Here is a 26,110-nt window from a genome sequence, read left to right as displayed (position 1 = left end):
ATTCTTATTGTATGATTTGTAATACTTTTACGCCATTTTCAAATAATAGAGGTCATTTCTTCTTTCTCAATTTATGTAGTACTAAAATTTTTTTGAGATTCAATCAATTTTTTTTGTCTTTGAAATATTTCTAGCTGTTAATTACTGTAATTTATAGTACTTTCTAAGAAATTTTCAAATAATATATATTATTTCATTTGACCCAATTTATGTGTCACCGGTAAAATTTGAAGAGTCAATCAGATCTTTTATATATTTTTATATCTTTTAAATATTTAAGTAATTAATTATCGTGATTTATAATATTTTATACAATTATTTAGTATAATAAAATAAATTTAAAAGAAACAAACAAAACGAATTCATCATAGGAAATTACCAAAGCATCCTTCAATACATCAATAATGGGTCCCACTTTTTATTTTTAAGAAATTGCACATTCGAAGGATATTTTTGTCCAAAGTGGAAATATTGTGTAAAAAATGTGTATTTATTGTGATTTTGAATGTTTTGTGGGGTAATAGGACGCACACAAAGTTAAGGTATCTTTTTGAAAATCTGGGACAACTTCAAGTATCACTTAATGTTTTTTCTCGAAATCAAATTTACTTTCGTAAACTATGTGTCAGATCAAAATCAGATTAACAAATTCAAAAGGAATGAGTAATAAATAGCTCATACAATGACATATTTATTCTTTAAAAGAAGTACTCATTTTGGTTGAAAGCTAACAAGATAGTTACAATGTAACTAAATACTATAAAAAGCTTTGCATTGTACCTTATTATATTATATATATATATATATATATAAAAGGAAGAGCATGTTAAAAAAAGTATTCAATTGAATACTGTGAATAGTAAGTTATATTGTTCGTTTCTTCCTCAGTATCCAGCTATACATTTGACTCTTATTGTATTAAAAAAAAAGATTTATCGTACAATAAAAAAATAAAAAAATACATATTTCTATTATTTAGAAATGTGAAGACGACCATGACGATCAATGGCAATTCCGAAAATCTAATATGATTGAAGGGCAGAATAGTAATTATTCCTTATATATTAGAATGGATTTCTAGAAGGACATGGACCTTTCTTTTCCATTCCTAATCAGCAAGAGTCTCTTTCTTTAGTTGACCAAAAAATAAATCAAAAAGATCTTTTCAATTTTCATTTTTTCCAGAAGTAATACAAGGTATTACTTTTCTTTCATCAATTTTCATTTTCAATAGTAATACAAGATATGTTTTTTCTTTCAAATTTCTCAAATGCTTTCTTCTTCATTCATATTAAGGTTGTTGTTCAAAATCATATGAACATGTCTCTCAATTCGAATATCACACTGTAGTTATAATCAATATCCATAAAATTGTCTACATCAACTCACCCAATTTTTTTAGAATCTCGTGTTCTCTCTTTCAATTACTCTATAGTTTTGCTCCCAAATATAATGAAGGGTGTGAATTTGATGAAAATATTTTGTAGGACATAATAAATGGACAAACATTTTCATAATTTTGGAGGAAAAAATATAGTTAGAGATCGAGGGATAGGAATATAAGAGAGAGAAGGAATTGTTTGGAGTTGCAGGGAAAGTGAGTGGGTTTGTTTTATAAAAAAATCTCATCTGCACTAATATCCACATAATTTTTCTTACCTTGTTAACCATTTGTTTCAAAAATCTAACCTTACATTGATATTTCATCAAGAAAGTAAAATTAGATGCAAAGAAGAAATAGCAACAATAAGAGGGTGCATGTTTGGAAAAAGAAAGATGAAGAAGCATAATAGATGGATATCTAATGGGACTAGATCTAGAAAGATCTTTAAGGGTATATTTGTTATTTACACAATATTTTTTAATTTAATTTTTATTATAATTGTACTTGTCCCCAAATTCTTTTCACGTGGCAAAAATATCAAACATAAATGCCAAACTATGTTTCTCTAGAAATTTCCATTCATGCTTTAAATAATTTTTTAATGCTTCATATCCTTACCAACAATTTTTTTTTTCTATAGAAAGGTGAAGACCAAGGACAACCAGGGGTAAAATAGTAAATTTAACCTGACAAATACACTCTCTCCATAATTCTAGAACACTCCATCTTCCTCTTTAGCACAAAATAGATGCAATATTTTCAACACAAGAATCAGTTCTTCCATTTCTCTTGCTCCAACTCCAACAACAACGAATTCCAGATATGTTCTTCTTTCAATTTTGCAACAAATTTCTTCTAGTTCTTTTCGAACTTTTAAATTTTACCACTAAAATATAGGTTTGACATTGTTATTATTCTGTCTAATTCTCTCCCCCAATTTTATAATGATGTAAAGATTTATGTTATCCTCACACATATATGCAAAAAAAATAAAATATAGTTGCAGATTTATATCTAAGAAATAATAAATTATTGTCTGGTCCAGTAAATAGTTTATTAACAATAGGTTATCCATGACTTAACAAACATGGTAATGTGTATTCAATTACTTTGTAATCTACCTCTATATTCTCTGTCTAACTCTTTCAAGATTCCTTCCGAAAATCTCATGCATTCAAACCTACACTCACAAAATTTTGTGAGCTCATTTATTTATTTTTTGTTATTTTCCTTTGCGGTAAGAAAATTACTATTGTTAGTTCTCTCTAAGAATTATGTTGCTATTAATTGCACAAAATAAAAATCTTAATATGAAGTTTGATTATATCCTAAACTTTTATGAAGTTTGTAATTGCCTTTTGATGCTCATAAACCATTTTATATATAATAATTTCTATTAGATAATATTTCCTTAATTTCATACCACACTCTCAAATCTCTTCATCTTCTCAGGTATCACCGTATTAAGCATATGATTCTTTTACAGTTTTTACCCAAATCGTTTTCAAGCTCAAGTTGGGTATCTATCTTCCTTAAACGTGTTCGTCTCTTTTGTGCTCAAACTAGGTATTCGTGTTTACTATCAATTTGTTTGCTAGAGTGGGTTGCTTAACTATGATGATAATACCCTAAACTCTTGTTACATATGTGTGTGCATATATATTTTTCTATTATATAGAAAGGTGGAGACCAAGGACGACCAAGGAAAAATCCGTAAATAAGCAAAATGTACAGCTTAATAGCAATTGTATTTTGTCCATAGGAAGTACTGAAATTCCAAAAAAGCCACCCAAATTCTAGCATATTGTTAAAGCCACGTGGCTATCCACACATTGGAAGAGTAAAACAAAACACACAGACTTCTATAAATGTAGGGCCCATTATTGTCTTCAAAGTTATCACATTAGTTTTTCTTACCTTTTTTAATATACTAATAAGTTTATAACATTAAACCTGAATCGCTTCATCTTCATTAATTTTTGTTTGTATTCTCTACTTATCAATTATTGAGACTTCAATGAAAAAAAACTATATGTTGTTTGTTACTATTTTCATTCCATAGTCTCTTCTACAATATTTTAAATCAACCTCTTATTTTTAGCATTTTTTACTTTTTCGTTTGTTATACATGTCTATTATATTAAATTTAATATATGGTTTGAACTGTTAACTTTACAGAATTTTCACTTCCTTACGATATTTGTTCGCTCATGTGTTTCACTTCTCTCTCAGTGTGTGGTAAGTATTACTCAACTAATCCCTTATTTAAAATTATTACTATTATTTACCAGATAATTGTTTTGTGTAAAATCATTTTGATCCCAAATATGTCAGGTAGTAGAAACCATAAAAATGTGCATGCTTTTCAAAAATCAAATGCGGATAGAAATGCTAGGAGACGCGAATTATACAGATTGATGCCACCTGAAGAAAAAGAGATTCTTCTGGCACGTCACCGAGCAAAGAGAGTTGAAATGAGAAAACATAACTTATCGAAAAGTTCAATGAATAATGATTTGGCTACTGCATTATCTTCTAATTCCACCATTAATAGAAAGCACAAAAATGTGCATGTTTTTCAAAAATCAAATGCAGATAGAAATGCTAGGAGACGCGAATTATACAAATTGATGCCACCTGAGGAAAAAAAGATTCTTCTAGCACGTCGTCGAGCAAAGAGAGCTGAAATAAGAAAACATAACTTATTTGAAAGTTCAATGAATAATGATTTACCTGCTGCATCATCTTCTAATTCCACCATTGTTTCTGTTGCACAAAGTTCTAATCTTATTATGAGAAAACCCATGTTGCTCCTATCAGAAATAGGTAGTACTATGCCATCAGAAATTAATTATATCAAATTAAAAGAAGTATCAAATTGTCAATTTTGTAAAGCCAACAAATTTGAATATGAACCGCCTGCATTTTGTTGTAGCAATGGTTCTGTTCAATTAACTTCACATGAGATTCCAATAGAATATAAGAACCTTTATCTGGAAAATACAGAGCTATCAAAACATTTTAGAACTTACATTAGAACGTACAATAATATATTTGCTTTCACATCTCTTGGAGTAACTTATGACAAAGAATTAGCAAAAAGAAATAATGGTATTTATACTTTTCGGGTTCAAGGTCAGATGTATCATTTCATAAATGACTTGATTCCTACCGATAAAAAAGGAAAAAATCTCCAGTTATATTTTTTTGATAGTTAAAATGAATTACAAAATCGAATGGCATGTTCAAATAAATTAAATGAGTATGTTGTGAGAACTTTGATGGAAATATTAAAAATTAATCCATACTCTATGTTTTTAAAATCTTTAATAGATGTTCCACAACTATCTGATTTTTATATTGCACTTAAGTGTGATTTTGGCTTAGATCAGCGTATATATAATTTACCAACAGTATCAGAAGTTGCAGGAATATGGGTAGAACAAGATATTACTAATTCTACTCCACCACATATTCGAATATATACAAAAAGTGATAAAAGTCAATTGGTAAATTATTATTACGGTTGTTATGATCCATTGCAATATCCATTGCTATTTCCATATGGCACTGTGGTATTAAGAAAATTAAATGTTCTTCAAGAACATCAACACAAATATATTGTGAACAAGAACAACTACCAAGTATAAAAAATATGTGTTCAATAGATGGACTGCTTAACATGGAAGCCAAAGTTATGCTAAAAGAAAAGCACAAACGAGACACTATTTCTTGTCGTGAATATTATTGTTACAAACTTCAAATAAGAGATGATGAAAATATAGTCTTGCATGCAGGAAGATTATTCCAACAATATGTAGTAGATGAATGGATAAAAATTGAAAGCCAACGATTAGACTTTGCTTCTTTTAATCAAGATTTAATTACTAGAGAAGCTTCACATATAGGAAAACAACGCATACTTCCACTTAGCTTTACTGGAGGTCCAAGAGATATGCGTAGACGGTATATGGATGCTATAGCATTAGTACAACGTTTTGGAAAACCTGATATATTTTTGACTATAACATGTAATCCTTCTTGGCCCGAAATAGAAGAAAAACTTATATCGACTGATGAGGTACAAAATAGGCTTGATCTGGTTAGTAGAGTGCTTAGGGCAAAAATAAAAGAATTGAAAAATGATATAATGAAAAGGCATATATTTGGTAAAGTTACAGCATTTATGTATACAATAGAATTTCAAAAATGTGAGCTACCCCATGCTCACTTTCTTATTATACTAAATGAGAATTACAATTACTAACTCCAGAAGCATATGATCGATTTGTATGTGCTGAAATACCAGATGAAAATATATATCCCTATTTATACTCACTTGTTACGCAACACATACCCAATTTATAGAAGACGAAATACAGGAAAAAGTGTGAAAATTAGAGGACACTTTCTTGATAACTCGTGGGTTGTTCCTTACAATCCATATTTACTTTGTAAATTCAACTGTCATATAAATGTAGAGATTTGTTCGGATATAAAAGTTGTTAAGTACATTTATAAATACATTTGCAAAGGACATGATAAAATAGCATTTCATATACAGACTAATGATGTAAACCTAGAGATAGATGAAATAAAAGAATATCAATATGCTAGGTGGGTATCACCACCTGAAGTTGCATGGAGATTATTCGCTTTTCCTGTTAGTGAAATGAGTCCTAGTGTATATCATCTACAACTACATCTTGATGGACAACAACTTGTTTCCTTCAAAAGTACCGACAATATTAGTAAAATTGCAAGTAATCCCATGATAAGAAAAACAATGTTGACTGAATTTTTTTTAATGAATAAATCAAACAAATAAGATATGGACCTAAATTTATTATATCGTGAATTTCCAGAACATTTTGTATGGTCAACAACAGATAAAATGTGGACACGTCGTAAGCTAGGTCATGTTATTGGACGTGTAGTGACATGTCATCCAACCGAGGGAGAAAGATACTATCTTAGACTTCTTTTAATGAACGTAAGAGGGCCAAAATTATATGAAGATCTGAGAACTGTAAATGGAGTACAATATAATTCATTAAGGAAGCTGCAGACAATTTCCATTTTCAATAGTAATACAAGATATTTTTTTTCTTTCAAATTTCTCAATTGCTTTCTTCTTCATTTATATTAAGGTTGTTGTTCAAGACCATATGAACATGTCTCTCAATTCGAATATCACACTGTAGTTATAATCAATATCCATAAAAATGTCTACATCAACTCACCCAATTTTCTTAGAATCTTGTGTTCTCTCTTTCAATTAATCTGTAGTTTTGTTCCCAAATATAATGAAGGGTGTGAATTTGATGAAAATATTTTGTAGGAAATAATAAATGGACAAACATTTTCATAATTTTGGAGGAAAAAATATAGTTAGAGATCGAGGGATAGGAATATAAGAGAGAGAAGGAATTGTTTGGAGTTGCAGGGAAAGTAAGTGGGCTTGTTTCATAAAAAAATCTCATCTGCACTAATCCACAAAATTTTTCTTACCTTGTTAACCATTTGTTTCAAAAATCTAACCTTACATTGATATTTCATCAAGAAAGTAAAATTAAATGCAAAGAAGAAACAACAACAATAAGAGGGTGCATGTTTGGAAAAAGAAAGATGAAGAAGCAGAATAGATGGATATCTAATGGGACTAGATCTAGAAAGATCTTTAAGGGTATATTTGTTATTTACACAATTTTTTTTAATTTAATTTTTGTTATATTTGTACTTGTCCCCAAATTCTTTCCACGTGGCAAAAATATCAAATATAAATGGCAAACTATGTTTCTCTAGAAATTTTCATTCATGCCTTAAATAATTTTTTAATGCTTTATATCCTTACCAACAATTTTTTTTTTCTATAGAAAGGTGAAGACCAAGGACAACCAGGGGTAAAATAGTAAATTTAACCTGACAAATACACTCTCTCCATAATTCTAGAACACTCCATCTTCCTCTTTAGCACAAAATAGATGCAATATTTTCAACACAAGAATCAGTTCTTCCATTTCTCTTGCTCCAACTCCAACAACAACGAATTCCAGATATGTTCTTCTTTCAATTTTGCAACAAATTTCTTCTAGTTCTTTTCGAACTTTTAAATTTTACCACTAAAACATAGGTTTGACATCATTATTATTTTGTTTAATTCTCTCCCCCAATTTTATAATTGATGTAAAGATTTATGTTGTCCTCACACATATATGCAAAAATAAAATAATATAGTTGCAGATTTATATCTAAGAAATAATAAATTATTGTCTGGTCCAGTAAATAGTTTATCCACAATAGGTTATCCATGACTTAACAAACATGGTAATGTGTATTCAATTACTTTGTAATCTACTTCTATATTCTCTGTCTAACTCTTTCAAGATTCCTTCCGAAAATCTCATGCATTCAAACCTACACTCACAAAATTTTGTGAGCTCATTTATTTATTTTTTGTTATTTTCCTTTGCGGTAAGAAAATTACTATTGTTAGTTCTCTCTAAGAATTATGTTGCTATTAATTGCACAAAATAAAAATCTTAATATGAAGTTTGATTATATCCTAAACTTTTATGAAGTTTGTAATTGCCTTTTGATGTTCATAAACCATTTTATATATAACAATTTCTATTAGATAATATTTCCTTAATTTCATACCACACTCTCAAATCTCTTCATCTTCTCAGGTATCACCGTATTAAGCATATGATTCTTTTATAGTTTTTACCCAAATCATTTTCAAGCTCAAGTTGGGTATCCATCTTCCTTAAACTTGTTCGTCTCTTTTGTGCTCAAACTAGGTATTCGTGTTTACTATCAATTTGTTTGCTAGAGTGGGTTGCTTAACTATGATGATAATACCCTAAACTCTTGTTACATATGTGTGTGCATATATATTTTTCTATTATATATAAAGGTGGAGACCAAGGACGACCAAGGGTAAATCCATAAATAATCAAAATGTACATCTTAATAGCAATTGTATTTCGTGCATAGGAAGTACTGGAAAATCTGATATATTTTTGACTATAACATGTAATCCTTCTTGGCCCGAAATAGAAGAAAAACTTATATCGACTGATGAGGTACAAAATAGGCCTGATCTAGTTAGTAGAGTGTTGAGGGCAAAAATAAAAGAATTGAAAAATGATATAATGAAAAGGCATATATTTGGTAAAGTTGCAGCATTTATGTATACAATAGAATTTCAAAAACGAGGGCTTCCCCATGCTCACTTTCTTATTATAATAAATGAGAATTACAAATTACTAATTCCAGAAGCATATGATCGCTTTGTATGTGCTGAAATACCAGATGAAAATATATATCCCTATTTATACTCACTTGTTACACAACACATGATGCATGGTCCTTGTGGTAAGTTGAATCCAAAAAATTCTTGTATGAAAAAAAAAGGACGTTGTAAAAATAAGTATCCTAAAGAGTTTGTAGAACAAACAACTAAAGGAAAAAAAATCATACCCAATTTATAGAAGACGAAATACAGGAAAAAGTGTGAAAATTAGAGGACACTTTCTTGATAACTCGTGGGTTGTTCCTTACAATCCATATTTACTTTGTAAATTCAACTGTCATATAAATGTAGAGATTTGTTCGGATATAAAAGTTGTTAAGTACATTTATAAATACATTTGCAAAGGACATGATAAAATAGCATTTCATATACAGACTAATGATGTAAACCTAGAGATAGATGAAATAAAAGAATATCAATCTGCTAGGTGGGTATCACCACCTGAAGTTGCATGGAGAATATTCGCTTTTCCTATTAGTGAAATGAGTCCAAGTGTATATCAACTACAACTACGTCTTGATGGACAACAACTTGTTTCCTTCAAAAGTACCGACAATATTAGTAAAATTGCAAGTAATCCCATGATAAGAAAAATAATGTTGACTGATTTTTTTTTAATGAATAAATCAAACAAAGAAGCTATGGACCTAAATTTATTATATCGTGAATTTCCAGAACATTTTGTATGGTCAACAACAGATAAAATGTGGACACGTCGTAAACTAGGTCATGTTATTGGACGTGTAGTGACATGTCATCCAACCGAGGGAGAAAGATACTATCTTAGACTTCTTTTAATGAACGTAAGAGGGCCAAAATCATATGAAAATCTGAGAACTGTAAATGGAGTACAATATAATTCATTTAGGGAAGCTGCAGAAAAAAGAGAACTATTACTTTGTGATAATAATTTGGTAGGATGCATGTCTGAAGCTGCAAGTTATCAAATGCCATCCAGTTTAAGACAATTATTTGCTATGTTATTGATTTATTGTAATCCAACAAATTCTAGAGAATTATGGGAAAGATTTGAACGCCCAATGTCTGAAGATTTCAAAAAAAGTTTGAACTTAAATGTAAGAGAAATGCGTTATAAAGTATTAAATTGCATTAATGATGTTCTTCATTCAATGGGTCGTGACATTAATGAATTTGAACTAATTTCAGAATATATCAAACCTTCATCAATAGCAAGAGAAGCTAAAGAAGTTCGTTACGAAAGAAATATCATTTTTAGTGAGGAAGATTTATTATTACAAAATAAATTAAACACTGAACAGAGAAAGGCTTACGATATTATTCTTGATAGAGTATTGTCAAATAAATTTGGAGCATTCTATATTGATGGTCCTGGTGGAATTGGTAAAAGTTTTTTATATCGTGCTTTATTAGCTACAATAAGACACAAGGGATTTATAGCTTTAGCAACTGCAAGTTCTGGTGTTGCAGCTTCACTTCTTCCCGGAGGTCGAACTGTTCATTCTCGATTTAAAATTCCTATTGATGTCAATGAAAATTTTACTTGCATTATTAGTAAACAAAGTTCACTAGCATCTTTAATACGAGATGCACGATTAATTGTGTGGGATGAAATTTCAATGGCAAAAAAGAAAATGGTTGAAGCATTTGACTTACTTTTAAGAGATCTAATGGAAACAAATACGTTATTTGGTGGTAAAATAGTTGTTTTTAGTGGTGATTTCAGACAAACTCTTCCGGTTGTTCGTAGTGGAAAAAAAGAAGATTTATTCGTGAAAGTTTATTGTGTTCTGAAATTTGGAATCAACTTGAAAAGTTACAGTTATCGAAGAATATGCGTGCAACTAAAGATCCTGAAATTTGTGAATATTTAATGAGAATTGGTGATGGAAAAGAAAAAACAAATGACCATGGAAAAATTCAAATTCCTCATTCCCTCATTATTCCTTTTAGTTCTGAAAAAGAATCTCTAAATCTTCTCTTTAGAAATGCTTATCCTGATTTATACACATGTTGTACAAAAACTTCGTTTATTACTTCTCGTGCTATTCTAACAACTAAAAATGATTTTGTTGATGAAATAAATGACATGTTGATCTCTCAATTTCCAAACACTGAAAAAATGTATATTGCTATAGATGAAACTATTGATCCAAAGGATCAAAGTGAATATGAAGATTTCTTACACACTTTAAATCCTACTGGTTTACCTCCATACAAATTAACTTTGAAGAAAAATTGTCCGATTATGTTATTAAGAAATTTAAATCCTTGTGAAGGTTTATGCAATGGGACACGCTTAATATGTAATGGTTTTAAACCTCATGTTATTAGTGCAACAATATCTAGCGGTGATTTTAAAAATACACATGTATTTATTCCACGAATACCACTCATGACTTCAGAAGATGAAAAATTGCCTCTTCCTTTTAAGAGAACACAATTTCCTGTATGATTATGTTTTGCCATGACTATAAATAAAGCTCAAGGACAGACATTAGATTTTGTTGGTATATATTTACGCGAACCTGTCTTCTCTCATGGACAATTGTATGTTGCTTTATCAAGAGCAACAAGTTCTAACAGTGTCAAAGTATTAATTAGACCACCTATAATTGACGAAAATGATGATCATTCGACATATAATGTTGTCTACAATGAAATTATTGAAAAGGCCTTTTCTTGAACTTTGTGCTTTAATTTACAATGGTAAATCTCAGATACAACTTACTTATATTTATCTATTTTATAATATTGCTTTCATTATACATTTACCTTTAGGTTATCCTCTTATAATGTATTTTAATTGCAGATAGTTCAACATGGCGGAAAGATATACCATCAATATGATCACTCCCGATACTAAAGATTGGACCTGTAAAGTCCAAGTTGTTGATAAAAGTCGACCAAGGGACAACAAAGATAAAACCACAAAATACCAACTCTTAATTCTGCAAGATGAAGAGGTATTTATTTTTATTAATTTATTATTGATTTTAAAACCGTAACTTTACTTCAGTTAACTAAATAATCCATTATTTTATATTTTTACTTTAATAATATGAAAAATAATAAATAACTTTTAAATTTTACACAACTAATCAAACTTTTTACAAATTCTTTTACAGGAGAATCAAGTTCAGGCCACTATTTACAGTACTGATATAACATGTTTTGAAAAAGAATTTGCTCCTTTCAAGACTTACTTGGTATCTGTTGCACATGTGAAAGTGCCACCTCTTGGATATGAAAATTCACTTAACAAATTCATTTGGACACTCGATAAAAACACCATTGTTGAACCAGTTGAAGAGGTCAAACCTCCACAAGATCCATTACCACCACCAACACGACTAGCTCTTACCACATTTGACACTTTTGAGTATCAACCCAAAGAATTTGAATTTGGTATTTATAAATTTATTTAATTATTCTTATTATTCACATAAAATCCATTGTTACTATAATAGAATATTTCTCATGATCTAATTATTCTTTCTTTATTTTTGTTTAATGCAAGATGTACTCGCCATTGTCATTAATGGTAGTCCTTCAACAAAGACTACAACTGGAAAACGAATTCAAGAGTTTATTATCATGGACAAGTTGTAAGAATATATAGAATATCACTCTTGCCATTTATCTTCATATCTTATTACTTGTTTTCAAAGAAAGATTCTTTTTGGTTGATAGTGTTTTTTTTTTCTTTTCCATTTTCGTAGTTGATGTATATACTTGTATTTAATAAAGTGATTAATTCTTTTGAGTTTCAGTAACGTTGTCTTTGTAGACGTCTTCTCCAAATGGTTACTACTTTTTCGGAGTTTAATTGTAGTTTTAGGACTGTTCTTGTTTATTTTTGCGAAGATTGTCTTTTTCTTCTTCTTCTTCTTCTTCTTTTGGTTTGTTTCTGCATCTTCCCCTCTCTTTTGTTAGAGTAATGTGATTGAATAGTCCTTCAACAAGGACTGTAACTGGAAAACTAATTCAAGAGTTTATTATCATGGACAAGCTGTAAGTATATATAGAATATTACTCTTGTCATTTATCTTCATATCTTATTAGTTGTTTTCAAAGAAAGGTTCTTTTTGGTTGATAGTGTTTTAAAATTAATTCAAAAGGTTACAAATTTTTTTTAGTAGTGTGTACTGTTACTCAATTGATATGATGCTAATAATAATACAAAATTCCAAAATATATACAGCTTTCAGATGACTTTATATACTGAAGGTTACATTTAACATAGAATTATTATAATTAATATATAAAGATAACATAAAGTGTAGATTTTCTTGCAGAGAAAAGGGATTTTAGATGGGCCAAAACAAAATGATAAGATATGATAATGATGTCTCTGTTTTAAAGAAATAATAATATTAAAAAACATAATCTGAAATTATCTTTCTAATAGTTGTATCTATGTGTCTCTTACAACTTTGATTTAATCCATCACTTAAGAGATCCGCGGTGGTGATCTTTCCACGTGTTTTGTTGACCTTTTCTATATCAAAATGCTGTTTGAAACTTTGTGAACTCCTTATTTGCTTTTTATGTTGTTCCTTGTTCATCTTCTTCATTCCACTAGCTTCTGTAAAAATGCCATAACCATTAAAGTTTCGATCTTGATTCTAAACATAAACCTGATGCAATAATTCATTGAGACCTGAAGCCTGATCCTGACGCAATAATTGATTGAGACCTGAAGACTGATTCTGTTAAGTCTTTCTGGCTGTTTCACGGTCTCATGCTTTGTTTGTTTATTGGTGACTGAAGTAAGCCTGTTCAATGTCTGGAAAGCTTTTAATTTCTGAGTGAAATGGCAAACATATTATGGGATGAATCTGGATATGTGAAAGTTGCAGATCTGCCTACTTTATACCATGTTTTAGTTACTCCTGTGTTTACTTGCTTTTTTTGCTTTTTGCTAAATAATATCATATATAAACAATTGGTTTTAGGTTCAAAAAGTTCTCATGGTTCTACTGTAGTCAATCAATAGAGTGAAGTAAAGGTTCAGTTTTAATAAGGATTGATCTTATTCCTGGTTTGTTCCTGCCCTTTTTATTTTAGATGAATTAACTTCCCAATATTGTGGAGATAGTCTATTAAAAAGAAATATATTGGTTGCCATGTTTGATTTGTTTTCTCTGGTATGATTTTCTCTTATTTCTTAAAGATCAAGATTGAATTTTGATCAACAGCTAATGATATCCAAGTTTATTAAGGTTCCTGGTAGATATTATGTTCTTGTCATGCAGTATTTCTTTTTCATACCTACTTTGATTTGTTGTACTCGGAAGGGTAAAGTTTGTGAACACTCTACCTCCCCTTAACCCACATGTTGTATGTCCTAGCATTTAGAGCTGACATTCCAGACAATACTTCAAATAGGACAACCCCAAACGAGTAGACATCACACTTTTCTTTTACTTGATGTCTTCTAAAGTACTCTGGATCCAAGTATCCAAATCAAAAACCTTTGCCACTCACTTGTCATCCACCAAAATATTTGTAGTTTTCACATCCCTATGGATGATAGTGTACCTTGCACCTGTGTGAAGATAGTGAAGACCTCTAGCTGCACCAATACAAATATCCAACCTTTGCTTCCATCATAAGGGTGGCTTAATGTGCTTGTAAAGGTTCTCTCTCAATGGCCCATTAGCCATGTAATCATAGACTAATATCATCTCTTCATTTTCTTCACAATCTCCAATCAGTGAGACTAAGTGTCTGTGAATCTCAATTTTCAATCACTTTGAATACCTGTAGTACTTTGATAGATTAAAAAGTTCATCAATTTCGCTGTCCAACTCAACTCTTTTCTTTGTTCGTGGATCTTATATTTTGACTTTTATAGCACAAAAATGCTGGTATTTGTTAATAATAATCTGATTTGAATTTTATTATTTATAATGTTTTTACAATATCACATATCTTCTGCAACTTTAATGTTTGAAAACATCCTTCAAAACATATGCAGGAAAAAACCAACAAAACTGACACTTTGGGAGGATTTTATTGATCATGAGGGAGTTAAACTTTTCAACCAACTTCATGATTACCCGATCATTCTTGCTAGGAAAATTAGGAAATCATCCTCAGGTAAAAGTGCGAATAAATTTATTTTTTCCTTTATTGAAAAATAGATGACATGATGAAACTAAAATGACATATTCAAATGCACATAGGAATGTCGAATAGATTCGTTGGTTTGACGAGCAAATTCAATACAACAATTGAAATCAATCCTCCATATCCATAGGCTGCTGAGTTAAGGACGTGATAATATACATTTTTATTTAATGCATCGAAATTTCAGAATATTTTGAGATATAAAAAACATCTTTAATCTTACAATCACAAAGTTTTAAAATTTCACTTTTATTTCTTTTATTTTGGATGAGCTAATATTAATAAATTTTCGTATTTTTACTTGTTTATAGGATCAAAACAATTGAAGCAAAGCTTGTTTCTTATAAGATGAAAAGTACAACTCCAATAGGCTCTATTATGTTGATTCCATTTGAGGATGAAGTTATATATGTGGCTAACATCCAGGCACAACCTCCAGTGAGAACAACAAATATATTATTCTATTTTTAATTTTTTTTTTTAATTTCCCTGTAAAAAATAATATTTGGTATATTCAATTTGAAGGGACAAGTATTTAATATTGAGGTTGAATTGTCCCTTGCAAGTAAGGATCAACGCTTTAGTGTGTTCTTATGCTCAAATTGTAAGCAATTGTTCACGAGATATAATGTGCGAAGAGAAATATACTGCACAAGTTGTCACCGATCCACACATCTTATTCCTAGGTATATTTGCTCTTCTACAAAATTAATAATTACTAATTAAGATTATTTATTTTGTTTGTTCAAAGAAATAAATGTCTTAACTAATCATTATTTTAAAATATTTTCATTAATTATCAAAACAGATGTCAATTTGAAGTTACTATTAAGGACAACAACGATTTTGCAACAGCTATTGTTTCGGATGAAATTGCAGAGAAAATATTGCACCTCACTTCAGAAGAAATTTATGAAATTTTCTTCGTCAAGGTACATATTACTTTTTGCTCACCAAATAATCACAAAAAACCTGTTCTGATTTTGTATTTTCTTATAAACTCTGCCGCTGGCTTGTAACAGTTAAAGGAATCTACGATGAAATGTTCTAACTCACTACTGTCTAAATTAAATGCACATAATAACATCGCAAGTAGTAATCCTAAAAATATCTACCATACATTATAAAGTAGGCTATAATCTTATCTTGCGTGTGAAGATATGTAATTATCAATTACTTATTTTTAGATTACTAATCATATATGTATATATGTAATTAAATTATGGCCAATTACTTTCTTTAATTATGTGAAAAATATACTATCTAACTTTTAAGAGTTTCAACTAAGTGAACATATGACTTCCTTAACTTGAAAAGGATACTATAGCTTTATAGGCTTAGAATTCTAGCATAAGAAAATTTGTAATAAAGATTCATTTTGTATAATGTAAGTTGTGAAGACCTTTATAGTAGCAAGAACTTGAGACCACAACTTTCCAACAATATCTCGTCAGTTCCTTACCAAATAGCATAGAATGTTGTAAATGATGTGGGAATGGAAACTTACCTTCAATAGACAAATATCTCGTGAATCACCCAACTTATACTTTTTGTTGTATGTTTACAGTTAACTTTCTTTATAACATCTCACATAGCTACCCATTGGCTGAGAACTTTATGCCTAAGCTGTCATGCGCACCTACCACAATAGGCGTCACCGTTTTAGAACTGCTGCATGTGTGGCTCTGATTAGTTGAAAGACCTTTAATATTGAATTTGAGTTCAGATGTAAATACATAAACATAGAGATATTGATTTTCCTTTTAAAACAAATTTAATATCTTTTTTGTGATTCACTTTTCTTTCCTCATCCACTTTTTTTTTATTTGAAAATTCACGATCCTTGCATATGATATTGTTGTTGAACATCTTCTTTTATGGTAAAAATATCGGATCTCTTTCGATTTGTCTGTTCGCTTTATTTCTTATTATTATATATATAATATATGAAATATTAATGATTTTGTTATTATTATCATTCTTTTCCATTTTTTCAGAAAGAAACATTATCCCTCCAAAATGTGAAAGATGAATTGAACGGCAAGATATTTAACATTCAAATAAAAAGGCTATTCACAAAAAAATTGGATGCAACGCAAAAATTATCCATTTTGTCTTACCTGGAGAAACAAGATGTGATTCATAAATCAATGGCATCTACGACAGTCAATATTACAGATGCGAAAAAGCGCACAATTGAACATCTTAGTTCAGGGAAAAAGAATATCCAAGCATGGAAATGAAAAATCCTCCCATGAAAAAGATTAAAAGGTATTTGAATTATTTTGTACATTGTTTAAAAGTTCATCTTTGCAATTGACTAATATAAATAGGATTTACTTCTCTTTGTATTTATTTTCTTTGAATTCAATTCAGTCTCTAGACACATTATCTTTGATTGTTTTGAATTGCAGTTGGAACACTTTTGTTGTGCTTCTCGAAACAGTCATTTTTTGCACTCTTTTGCTGCTGCCACTGTATGCCGTGTTTTTCAAGCTTTTGATGTTGCTATGTGGATGCCTTATGTTCCTGTTCTTTTGCGGAAATTGAAAATATTTTCTCCTATAATAGCAGGTTAGTTAAAAATTATCTTTTTACAGGTACTCCATTTATCAACTTAAATGAAAATATATTCTTTCTGTTGTTATAATTATTGTTATGACTAAAGACTATTGTGTTCATTTTTAGTTCCTAAAAGATGATGTAACTTTCCTTTATTGATCTTGTTGGAATAACCACCTTAAACTGATAGAATCAAAAACTACAATACAAAATAACAATTAATAATTAAAAACTTGTGAAATCAAACCTGTTTGGTAAAACTGTTTGCCTATTTTGATTTATATTTCTTCTGCAAATTTGTCTAAATTAAAAATAACAAGATATAATTAATCCTCTTATATGTATATTATTATTTGAATCTTTCAACCATAGAAAGACTTTGATTATCCTTGATTAATGTTTAGTCCATGATTTCACATTATCTATCTAGAAAAAGATGATGAGAATAATCCTATATACTACATGCAAAGCTTGGGAAAGCTTTATGCTAATTCTAGATGAGACTTAGTACTATATACTCTGCACATGTTATGTTATTTTATATTTTGCTTGTGATGAACCCTATATGGTTACGCTCACTCTCCCCCTACCCTCCAAATCAGTCAATTAGCACTTTCTGTATGAAGTAAGCCTCATTAAAATAATAAAATTGATCCAAATTCTGCCATAGACTTTGGTCAAACACTGTTACTGCAATGCTATTTCTCAATACTATATAAACTTTACGAATTCTTATAATTTTTCATCAGATTTTATTTTTGCATCATATTATATTTTCTTTGTCTATATGAGTTAAAATTTTGGTTCAGTTACTCGGTTTCTACCTCTTCATGATTGATCGATACTTGAGATTCTTATAGTCGCGATCATATGTCCATATAGTATCTGCTCAAGATCTACATGTGAATCTCTTGAACTAAATTTCTCCAACACAAGTTTAAACTAAATTAAAAAAAATTCATAATTTTTTGTCCAGATTGATTAATCCTTTGACATTATTGTCACAATTTTGAATCAATTTCTTTATGAATAATGCTCCTTTAGTCTTATATATAATATAGTTTGAGTTGTATCTTATGAATTACCAAGATTTTCTTCGCCTATATGGGTTAAAATCTTGGATGAGTATTGTCATTTTTTAAGCCTATTGAGCTTTGTTCCAGTTTGTTTGGTCATATTGTCACTGTGCTTTCTTAACTGTTTTTTTCCAATCTTTTACTATAATATTAATCTTTAACTTAGATCTCATTTCATACATTTGTAATTCATGCTTTAAGTTCTAAACATTTGGCTTTGTTTTTTTCTTTCACTACTTCTCATCATGCTCATTCTATGTCGTATAAATTATGTGATTCTGTGACATTTAATCCCTCAATTTTAATGTAACAGGTGATTTTGATCAAAGATGATCCAGAAAATCCAAGCATGAAAGATGTATCTGTTTTTGTCTAATTTAATCCCTCAATTTTAATGTAACAGGTGATTTTGATCAAAGATGATCCAGAAAATCCAAGCATGAAAGATGCATCTGTTTTTGTCTAATTTAAAATAATATGTAAATGTATGTAATTAGCACTCCCACATAAGGAAATGTTAAACTATGTAAGTATCTCACTGAATATATAATGAACAAATTTGGCAGCTATAATGTGTTTAAACTCATTAATTATAGATCCATTATAAATACGCTATTTTTTGAAATCGAAATGTACATGGAAAGTAGCCACAATGTTTTATGGCTAACATGTATTCGTATGTATGGAACTAATTCCAAACTGAGATTTTAGTATTGAAGGGGATTTTCATCTTGGTTAAGGAATCTTGGTGAAATGTATTGTCTTGCTACTGTATAATTTTGTGTTTTGTTGCAAACCCCTTTTACTCTACTGGGGAAAATCAATGAATCCCAGATAAAGTTCGAGTTTTCGATGTTTTGATTGTTATTTTTAGTTTTTTCCTATTATTGTGTAGCTATGGCTAGATTCAAGAGTAAACTGAATTGTTTTGGTATTGTAGAATTTTGTGTATTGCAACCCCTTCTACTCTCCTGGAACCCTGATGGACCCTAGATATCAAACAGAAGTAAAATTATGATAAAATTTTAAACGTTGCACGGGCAACACTCATCTAGTTCAAAACTATTTGCCTAGGTGTTTTCGTGTTTGTCACTCTTATCAGGGCTAAAGCAACTCTATATAAATCTCTTTATATTATAAAAAATAAATAGATGCACGATCATTTTATTATATTGAAAAAACTATAATATTTATACTAATATATGGACGATGCTTGCGTATAACATCTTTCTTTATACATCGATCACTACAAATGGTTAGAGTCATTCCATGCAAACTCGTGTTTAAGTAGTCAACAAACTAAAGGGTATCAAAAAACACACATCATAGGGACATGACACAATACAACAAATATGATATATAACTATAATATTATTACCTATAACATGAAATTCGTCACTAACTATTTACTTTTAGTGACAAAAATTATATTTAGTACCAGATCTATATTGGACACGATAATTATAACTACAAGGAATGGCTCAAATATTAGTTTTGAATTCAAATGTATCTCTCTTACCCAAAACATGACTTACGTCCAATTTCTAGACTCAAATATTAGTTTTGAATTCAATGATGGTTTTAAAATAAGAATAAAACTTATTGTTATATATATATATAACAACTCAAGAAAATAAAATCAATTTTTTTTTAAAAAAAAATAGCCTACAACGCACAAGCAGCCTTGCGCCTTGTAAGGCTCAAGGCGGCTGAGCCGACTGAGCCTTACAAGGCTAAAAGTTGTTGCGCCTTGTAAGGCTCATGAGTTTCTACACCTTGCGGCGGAAACTCTGATTTAAACGTTGTTAAAATTTGTTGCCCTTTTGGTTTGAAAAATAATTTAGTTGCCTTTTTGAAATTTTCGAAAACTTTTGTTGCCCTTTTGTTTCCGGACTCGTTTTAATTGTCTTACTTTGTTTGGATGGTTTTTGCTTATTTTTCATAATGTATCGTATTTAAAAGCATCTTGTTTTATTTAGTAGAAATATTATTGTAACTAAAATTGTGAGGTTCACCACGTCGATTTCATGTGTAATAGTATAATTTTTCATTTTTTTACAACGTCATATGCCAAGTTTTCTTAGTTTAGCTGCAATAATATTTCTACTGAATAGAACATGATGTTCTTCTTCTCACCTTCTCTCACATAAAGTTATTATTTCTACTAAATATATAAAAGACGATTGAACATCTCATACATAAAATTGTGGACAAAATCAACGTTAAAAAATAGGGAAAAGTTTGGGGGAAGATAAAAAAAAATAACCAATACTAATAATGAGGAACTACTAGTGCTTCATGTAAAACTCAAGAATGACTTTGAATCTTAACCCAAAGATAAGGGACTATTTTTTACTTTTTCTCAAGAAATTGACTTCCCTTTTAGAAGTACAGAAAACAACTTGGTGGAATAGTTTATTGTCTCTTCTTCATCTATCCCCCCCCCCCCCCCAACCACCACTATTGACCATCCCACCCCATGCCACCCCCGAACCTTCACTCATATCCCATTGCATTTCATCTTTATAATATTTTGCTAGATAATATGAAAAAATAAATGGAATAATATCTTTTTATTTGCTTATCAAACACTAAAAAAAAAGAAAAATTAACTATTTTTCAAGGAAATATTTTCCTTCGTACCAAACACACCCTGAGAGTTACTCAAAACATAGAACTTTTAATTAGCGCCCAATAATATAAAACATCAACACAAACAAGGATAGCAAACGTGCAGGCAGATCAAATCCGCATAAACTTGCTAAAACTTCGCATGCCCTGTTGCACATAACAAAAATTATTTGAGAAATTTTCATAGATAGTTATAGTTTGTATCATAATTATGAATATCAAATTATAGTTTACTTAATTACAATTCATAGCAATAGTTTGAGAGAAGTGAATGAGTTTGAGATTGAGAGAGAGTTTGGAAAGAGAAATGAGAAATGCAAGATATAGATATTGTATCTAAGATACGACCTAATATAGTATGCATATTGATACAACTCGTATTTGTACATCTCTCCTATATGTATCTCTAAAATATTGTTCGAATCTTTCTCTCAATATTGCACGCCGATACATATAATATTAACTTTGAAACTGTAACATAGATATATAGATACGCATATGGATGAATTATCAACCAAACACAAAAACACACATGTACATGTATATCTGATATATGTATGATACTAAAAATTGATACATGCACTCTATGAAATAGATACACGTTGATATAAAAAGAGTATAAAACACATATATACATATGTATCATAGACATGTATGATACATAAAATTGAAAATGTGAATTATGAATTCAATACTTAGATTTGAAACTGTAAAAAACAGATAGACATATATATACACACATATCAGATATAATTCGAAAAAATTGGTATCTATATCAAATTGTATCAATTTCTTTTCAAAATTATATCTTTGTATATCAATAGAGAAATCAAGCCAACATGTATTAGTTGTTATTTTTAAATGAGATTGAGTTTCACGAATATGCATGCTAGAAATATGCTATTTGCTGCTATTCTATCTATTTGTGCATCAAGTTCGAAGAAGATCTCAATTTTTAATGAAGAAATGATAGTAGCTTTATGTTTAAAGGCTTTATTATATTCAGTCAGAAGAGTTTAGATAATAATTTCAAAGTGATACATATTAATTCATACTATATCAATTTCGTCATTACACAATTGTATATTACTATACCTAATATAATTACTTTATTGTGTTGTCAATAGGAAAAGAAATAAAACTAATATTTTGGATTTTAATTATTTTAATATGAATTAATAAAGATACAACAAAAATTACATGTTCTTTGTTTCAATAAAGGAAAATTCACAATTTCTTTATCCTTTTCAATTTTAGTAGCTGAGATGTCTTCAGATTGGGAAAAAACACAAGGAACTCGGTGAGTGATTTTTCTCTATCGATTTAATTCATATACGATTAACTAATTGTATTAAGATTAAAATTAAATACAATCTTGAAGAATAAATAGCAAAATTATACAACCTATGAAGCGGGACAGATAGAGGAAGAGGAAAAGAGGAGAGCAAGAGATGATATATTAGATATAAAAACCCTAAGTACGGTTACATTAGATAATATTTTAAAATTATAGATATGTATTATAAATATAGTAGCTATGTTTTTTTCCTTAAAATTTTTATTTTCAACCTAAGTTGTCCTATCCTGCTCCGTCCCACATCCATATTTTTAAAAATAAAATCTAGAGTTAGATTCTAAAAATAAAATTCATATAAGAAAATCGTAAGTATAACTATGTTAGGTTATATTTTAAATATAGCTATGTATTATTAATAAGTAGCTATGTTTGTTTAGATAGATTAATTTTTCATAAATTGTTTTCAACCTAAGCTGTCCTATCCCACTCCGTCCCACATTCTCTCTCTCACACACACACACATATATAATAGTGAAACAGATGCGGAAACTATGTGTAACATCCTACAATTTAAAATGAATATGAAGAAGCTTGAAATTGGAAGTAGTCATTTTTGGAAAAAAATTCAGAATCTGGAAATTCGGCCAAGTGTGGAAATTAGTGAGTTTTTGGCCAACTTTGAGCAGTCATAACTCCTAGATCAGGATGATCCAGGAGTAGTTCCAGTTATTTTTGGAAATCCCTTGGAACAATCTTTCCAACGCCACCGCGTTTGCTCGATTCCGAGTTCGTATGAGCGAGTTATGCCCTTTGAAAGTTGGGCAGTTTGGCAGGGAGTCCGTCCGGAAATTTAAGGGCATTTTGGTCTTTTCACAAATCATTTCTTTTGAGGTTATATTGTTGTGTTAGGCTGATTGTGGATCATTTTTGTTCCATTTTAAAAGAGTAAGAGTTAGGGTTCTTGAGTGAAAGAAGGGAAGAAGAAGAAGAAGTGGGAGCTAGGGTTGTGGATGCAAGACGTTTTCTTCATCAAATTTCTTGGGGAATCTTAGTAAAGGTATGGGAGTTCTTTATCTAGGGCAAACTATCACCCTAGAGCCAATTTCAAATGGTTTTCAACTTTTCCAAAGTTTGTGAAAAAGCCTAATTTCTACTCAAACTCATGGGTTCTTGCATGAAATGATTTCAAATGATAAGTTATGATATTATTGATGTTTATTTGATGTCTTAAGATGAAAAACTCCATGAATCCTTGTATTCTACAAAACCCCAAAATGTGTTTATGAAGTGGGTCTATTTCTATAAATTCAAAGTTGATGGAATTATGTGTAAAGTGAATTGTATTAATATCTCTTGTGTTGTTTAATGTTTATTCATGATTAATTGTTGATAATGGGTGAATTAAGGGTGGTAAGCCTTATGAGTGAAGTATTGGTGATTGCTTGGATTTTTGGTGATTTTGGCTATGACTTTGAATTATGGTAAGAAAGCTTGAACTCTCTTTATTGAATTAATTGTTGTTGGTAGGTTGAATCCACCTTTGGTGGAAGTGTTATATCTTGTTCTTGTGTGGTATTATTGTGAATTGTAGCCATGAAGGCATTGGGGAAGTTGTTGCATAATGTTGGAATATTGTATTATTGTGAATTGAGGCCATGAAGGGCATTATATAAGTGTTATTGTATTGTTATATTATTATATATGAATGAGGTTATATGTAAAGTCCTATATGAAGCTATATGTAAAGTTTTATGTGAAGCTATATGTGAAGGTATGATGTGAATGAGTTTTATATGAAGCTATGTGTGAAGGTATGATGTGAATGAGTTTTATGTGATCTTGTGATGATCCTATGTAAAGTGGATAGCATTGTGAGTTAAAGTATGATTTCTCATGATGTATATATGAAATGATGTTGGATTATGAAGTATCCTTAAATGAAAATGTTGTGACTTGGTTGGTAGACTAAAGTGTCCCTCCTTGTTACTTAAAGTCTTGAATGCATGAATGTGTGAAATGGGCAGAACTAAGAAATGGTGCCCTTTTTATAAATGCTAAAAGAGGAATTCTAGGCCAAGACTTGAATCGGCAAAACTAAGAAATGGTGCCCTTTCATAAGTCTAGCTTTCCTAAGTAAATGTAAAACCATGAAATCGGTAGACCTAATGGTGGTAGCCCTTCTCATGTGTGAAATGATGAACCTTGGACCGGCAGGCTTAAGGCACCCTTAATGAAAAATCGGTAGGCCTAAGGCACCCTTCCAGGGGGATTTAATGAGCTATCCTTATGAACCTTGATTGGCCATGACTAAGAAATGGGGCCTTCCTTGGGAAGAGGTACTATGAGTTGGTTGAACTAGAAAAGGAACCTTCTCTAAGTACATATGTGATTGAATACTCTATGGGAAACAAGGCTAGCACCGAGTGGATGTGGTTAGGAAGGTGGCCTAGTTGAGTATGAGATTAGGCACAATGAACTTCCTTGGACATCCCCTAAACCATGTGCCTACATGGGTTGCTTACTAGTTCTATCTTTGGCAAGTAGAACAACCTCCACGGAGTAGGATAGACTCCGGATTCCATACCTAGCTAGTATGGTCTATGTCGGTTATGCCTATTCCCATCATGTGGGATGCGCACTCTAGTTATTGGATAGGTTCTACAACGTGTAGGTAGTAGTATGGGATGCTATCTACACATGACACGAGTAGGCTTTGAAGATACTAAAGTGAGTTCCCTAAGTCTAACGACTATTATGTGAAAGTCCCCTTATGTGCTTGAATGTCTCCAAAAATGGTTTCTTAAAGAATGTTGGTCTTTGGGTAACTTGAGATAGAGGTCAAGAAATGATGAAAAGGCTTACTTGTCAATTATGTTCATGTGTTGTACATTGGTACTAGTTGTGCATGATGGCTTGTGATATGAAGCATGATAAGTGGTAAGTTCACATTTGGTGGCCTTAGGATGATGCTTTAGTGTGGATGGTGGTATGAGACGCTATCCATACATTGCACAAAGTGTTGTCCAAGGGTTACTTGAGGTGGATGGTTTAAGGTGAAGGAATGAGTTATGTGTGGAGTATGTGCTAAAGTGGTTAATGACTTGTATGTTGGTTATGGTTGGATATTGTGACTCTTATACTTGTATTTTTTTCCATGAAGTTTTACCAAATGGCATAAAAACATGTTTCTCCAATAAACGTCCCTTTTAGCATGTTTTTGCATGGCTTCCATACTTAGTACTTAATTGTGCTAACCCCTTTCTTTCCCTTTTTGACTAAAGTGTAGGGATTAGGAGATGGTGACATGTCATGGCTATTTGATAGGTTTCTAAGTGTTGAAGATGAAGACTTGGTGAGTCCTCATATATTCGAGGACAATACCCCATATGTTCTTTTATGTATTTTTAGTATTGTTTAAGTTGTATGGGATTGGTCCCGAATTTTGTTTAAGTATTAGATGGTTTTGAGACATCATGTATAAAGTCTAGAAAGTCTTCCGCTTGCTATTGTTTTTTTTTTTTATGAAATGTTTTCTTGGTAAAGAAAGTTTTTAATTCCTTATGATTTTTAGTTTTATGCGATGAATGAATGCTAAGAGGCTTGTATTAGACCTCCGAGAGGTCGAGTACGCCGGTTACGACTAAGGGGTGCTCTCGGGTCGTGACACTATGTATAGATACATGGAGACTTTTCTAGGAGAATCAAATAAAGGAGTATGGGAAGCATAC

General features: G+C 30.4%; 3 protein-coding genes and 1 long non-coding RNA gene across 5 annotated transcripts in view; 3 read left to right on the top strand and 1 right to left on the bottom strand.

The window, feature by feature from the left end:
* The window catches only part of LOC125825807 (eukaryotic initiation factor 4A-2-like), a 468,338-nt gene that overhangs the window by 205,879 nt on the left and 236,349 nt on the right, over positions 1–26,110 (bottom strand). The window lies entirely within an intron of this gene.
* LOC125825842 (uncharacterized) lies at positions 11,500–12,293 on the top strand. Its single transcript, XM_049505129.1, has 3 exons — positions 11,500–11,647; positions 11,810–12,089; positions 12,202–12,293. Exons 1-3 carry the CDS (start codon positions 11,504–11,506, stop codon positions 12,291–12,293), a joined length of 516 nt encoding a protein of 171 aa, XP_049361086.1. The 5' UTR covers positions 11,500–11,503.
* LOC125825825 (uncharacterized) lies at positions 12,658–15,188 on the top strand. The gene is made up of 4 exons (XR_007442918.1): positions 12,658–12,695; positions 14,665–14,786; positions 14,886–14,963; positions 15,128–15,188. It is a non-coding gene; the product is annotated as an uncharacterized LOC125825825 (long non-coding RNA).
* Positions 15,195–18,920, top strand: LOC125825841 (uncharacterized). The gene is made up of 7 exons (XM_049505128.1): positions 15,195–15,254; positions 15,342–15,502; positions 15,625–15,748; positions 16,814–17,047; positions 17,231–17,347; positions 18,768–18,812; positions 18,858–18,920. The coding sequence occupies exons 1-7, from the start codon at positions 15,195–15,197 to the stop codon at positions 18,918–18,920; spliced, it is 804 nt and encodes a 267-aa protein (XP_049361085.1).

This window comes from Solanum verrucosum, unplaced genomic scaffold, assembly GCF_900185275.1.
Source record: "Solanum verrucosum unplaced genomic scaffold, falcon-dt-bn FXZP01000247.1, whole genome shotgun sequence".
NCBI classification, from domain to species: Eukaryota; Viridiplantae; Streptophyta; class Magnoliopsida; order Solanales; family Solanaceae; genus Solanum; species Solanum verrucosum.
The sequence above is the reverse complement of the archived record's forward strand: the minus strand, read 5'-3'. Positions and strand labels throughout refer to the sequence as shown.

What these genes read in the sequence shown, in the direction of transcription:
- LOC125825841 (XM_049505128.1), top strand. Translation starts at nt 15,195, where the DNA reads ATGTTGATTCCATTTGAGGATGAAGTTATATATGTGGCTAACATCCAG. An exon ending in ATGAAATTTTCTTCGTCAAG is followed by an intron (nt 15,749 to 16,813) that starts GTACATATTACT and finishes CCATTTTTTCAG; the next exon opens with AAAGAAACATTATCCCTCCA. An exon ending in AAAATCCAAGCATGAAAGAT is followed by an intron (nt 18,813 to 18,857) that starts GTATCTGTTTTT and finishes TTAATGTAACAG; the next exon opens with GTGATTTTGATCAAAGATGA.
- LOC125825842 (XM_049505129.1), top strand. Translation starts at nt 11,504, where the DNA reads ATGGCGGAAAGATATACCATCAATATGATCACTCCCGATACTAAAGAT. An exon ending in TAATTCTGCAAGATGAAGAG is followed by an intron (nt 11,648 to 11,809) that starts GTATTTATTTTT and finishes ATTCTTTTACAG; the next exon opens with GAGAATCAAGTTCAGGCCAC. An exon ending in ACCCAAAGAATTTGAATTTG is followed by an intron (nt 12,090 to 12,201) that starts GTATTTATAAAT and finishes GTTTAATGCAAG; the next exon opens with ATGTACTCGCCATTGTCATT.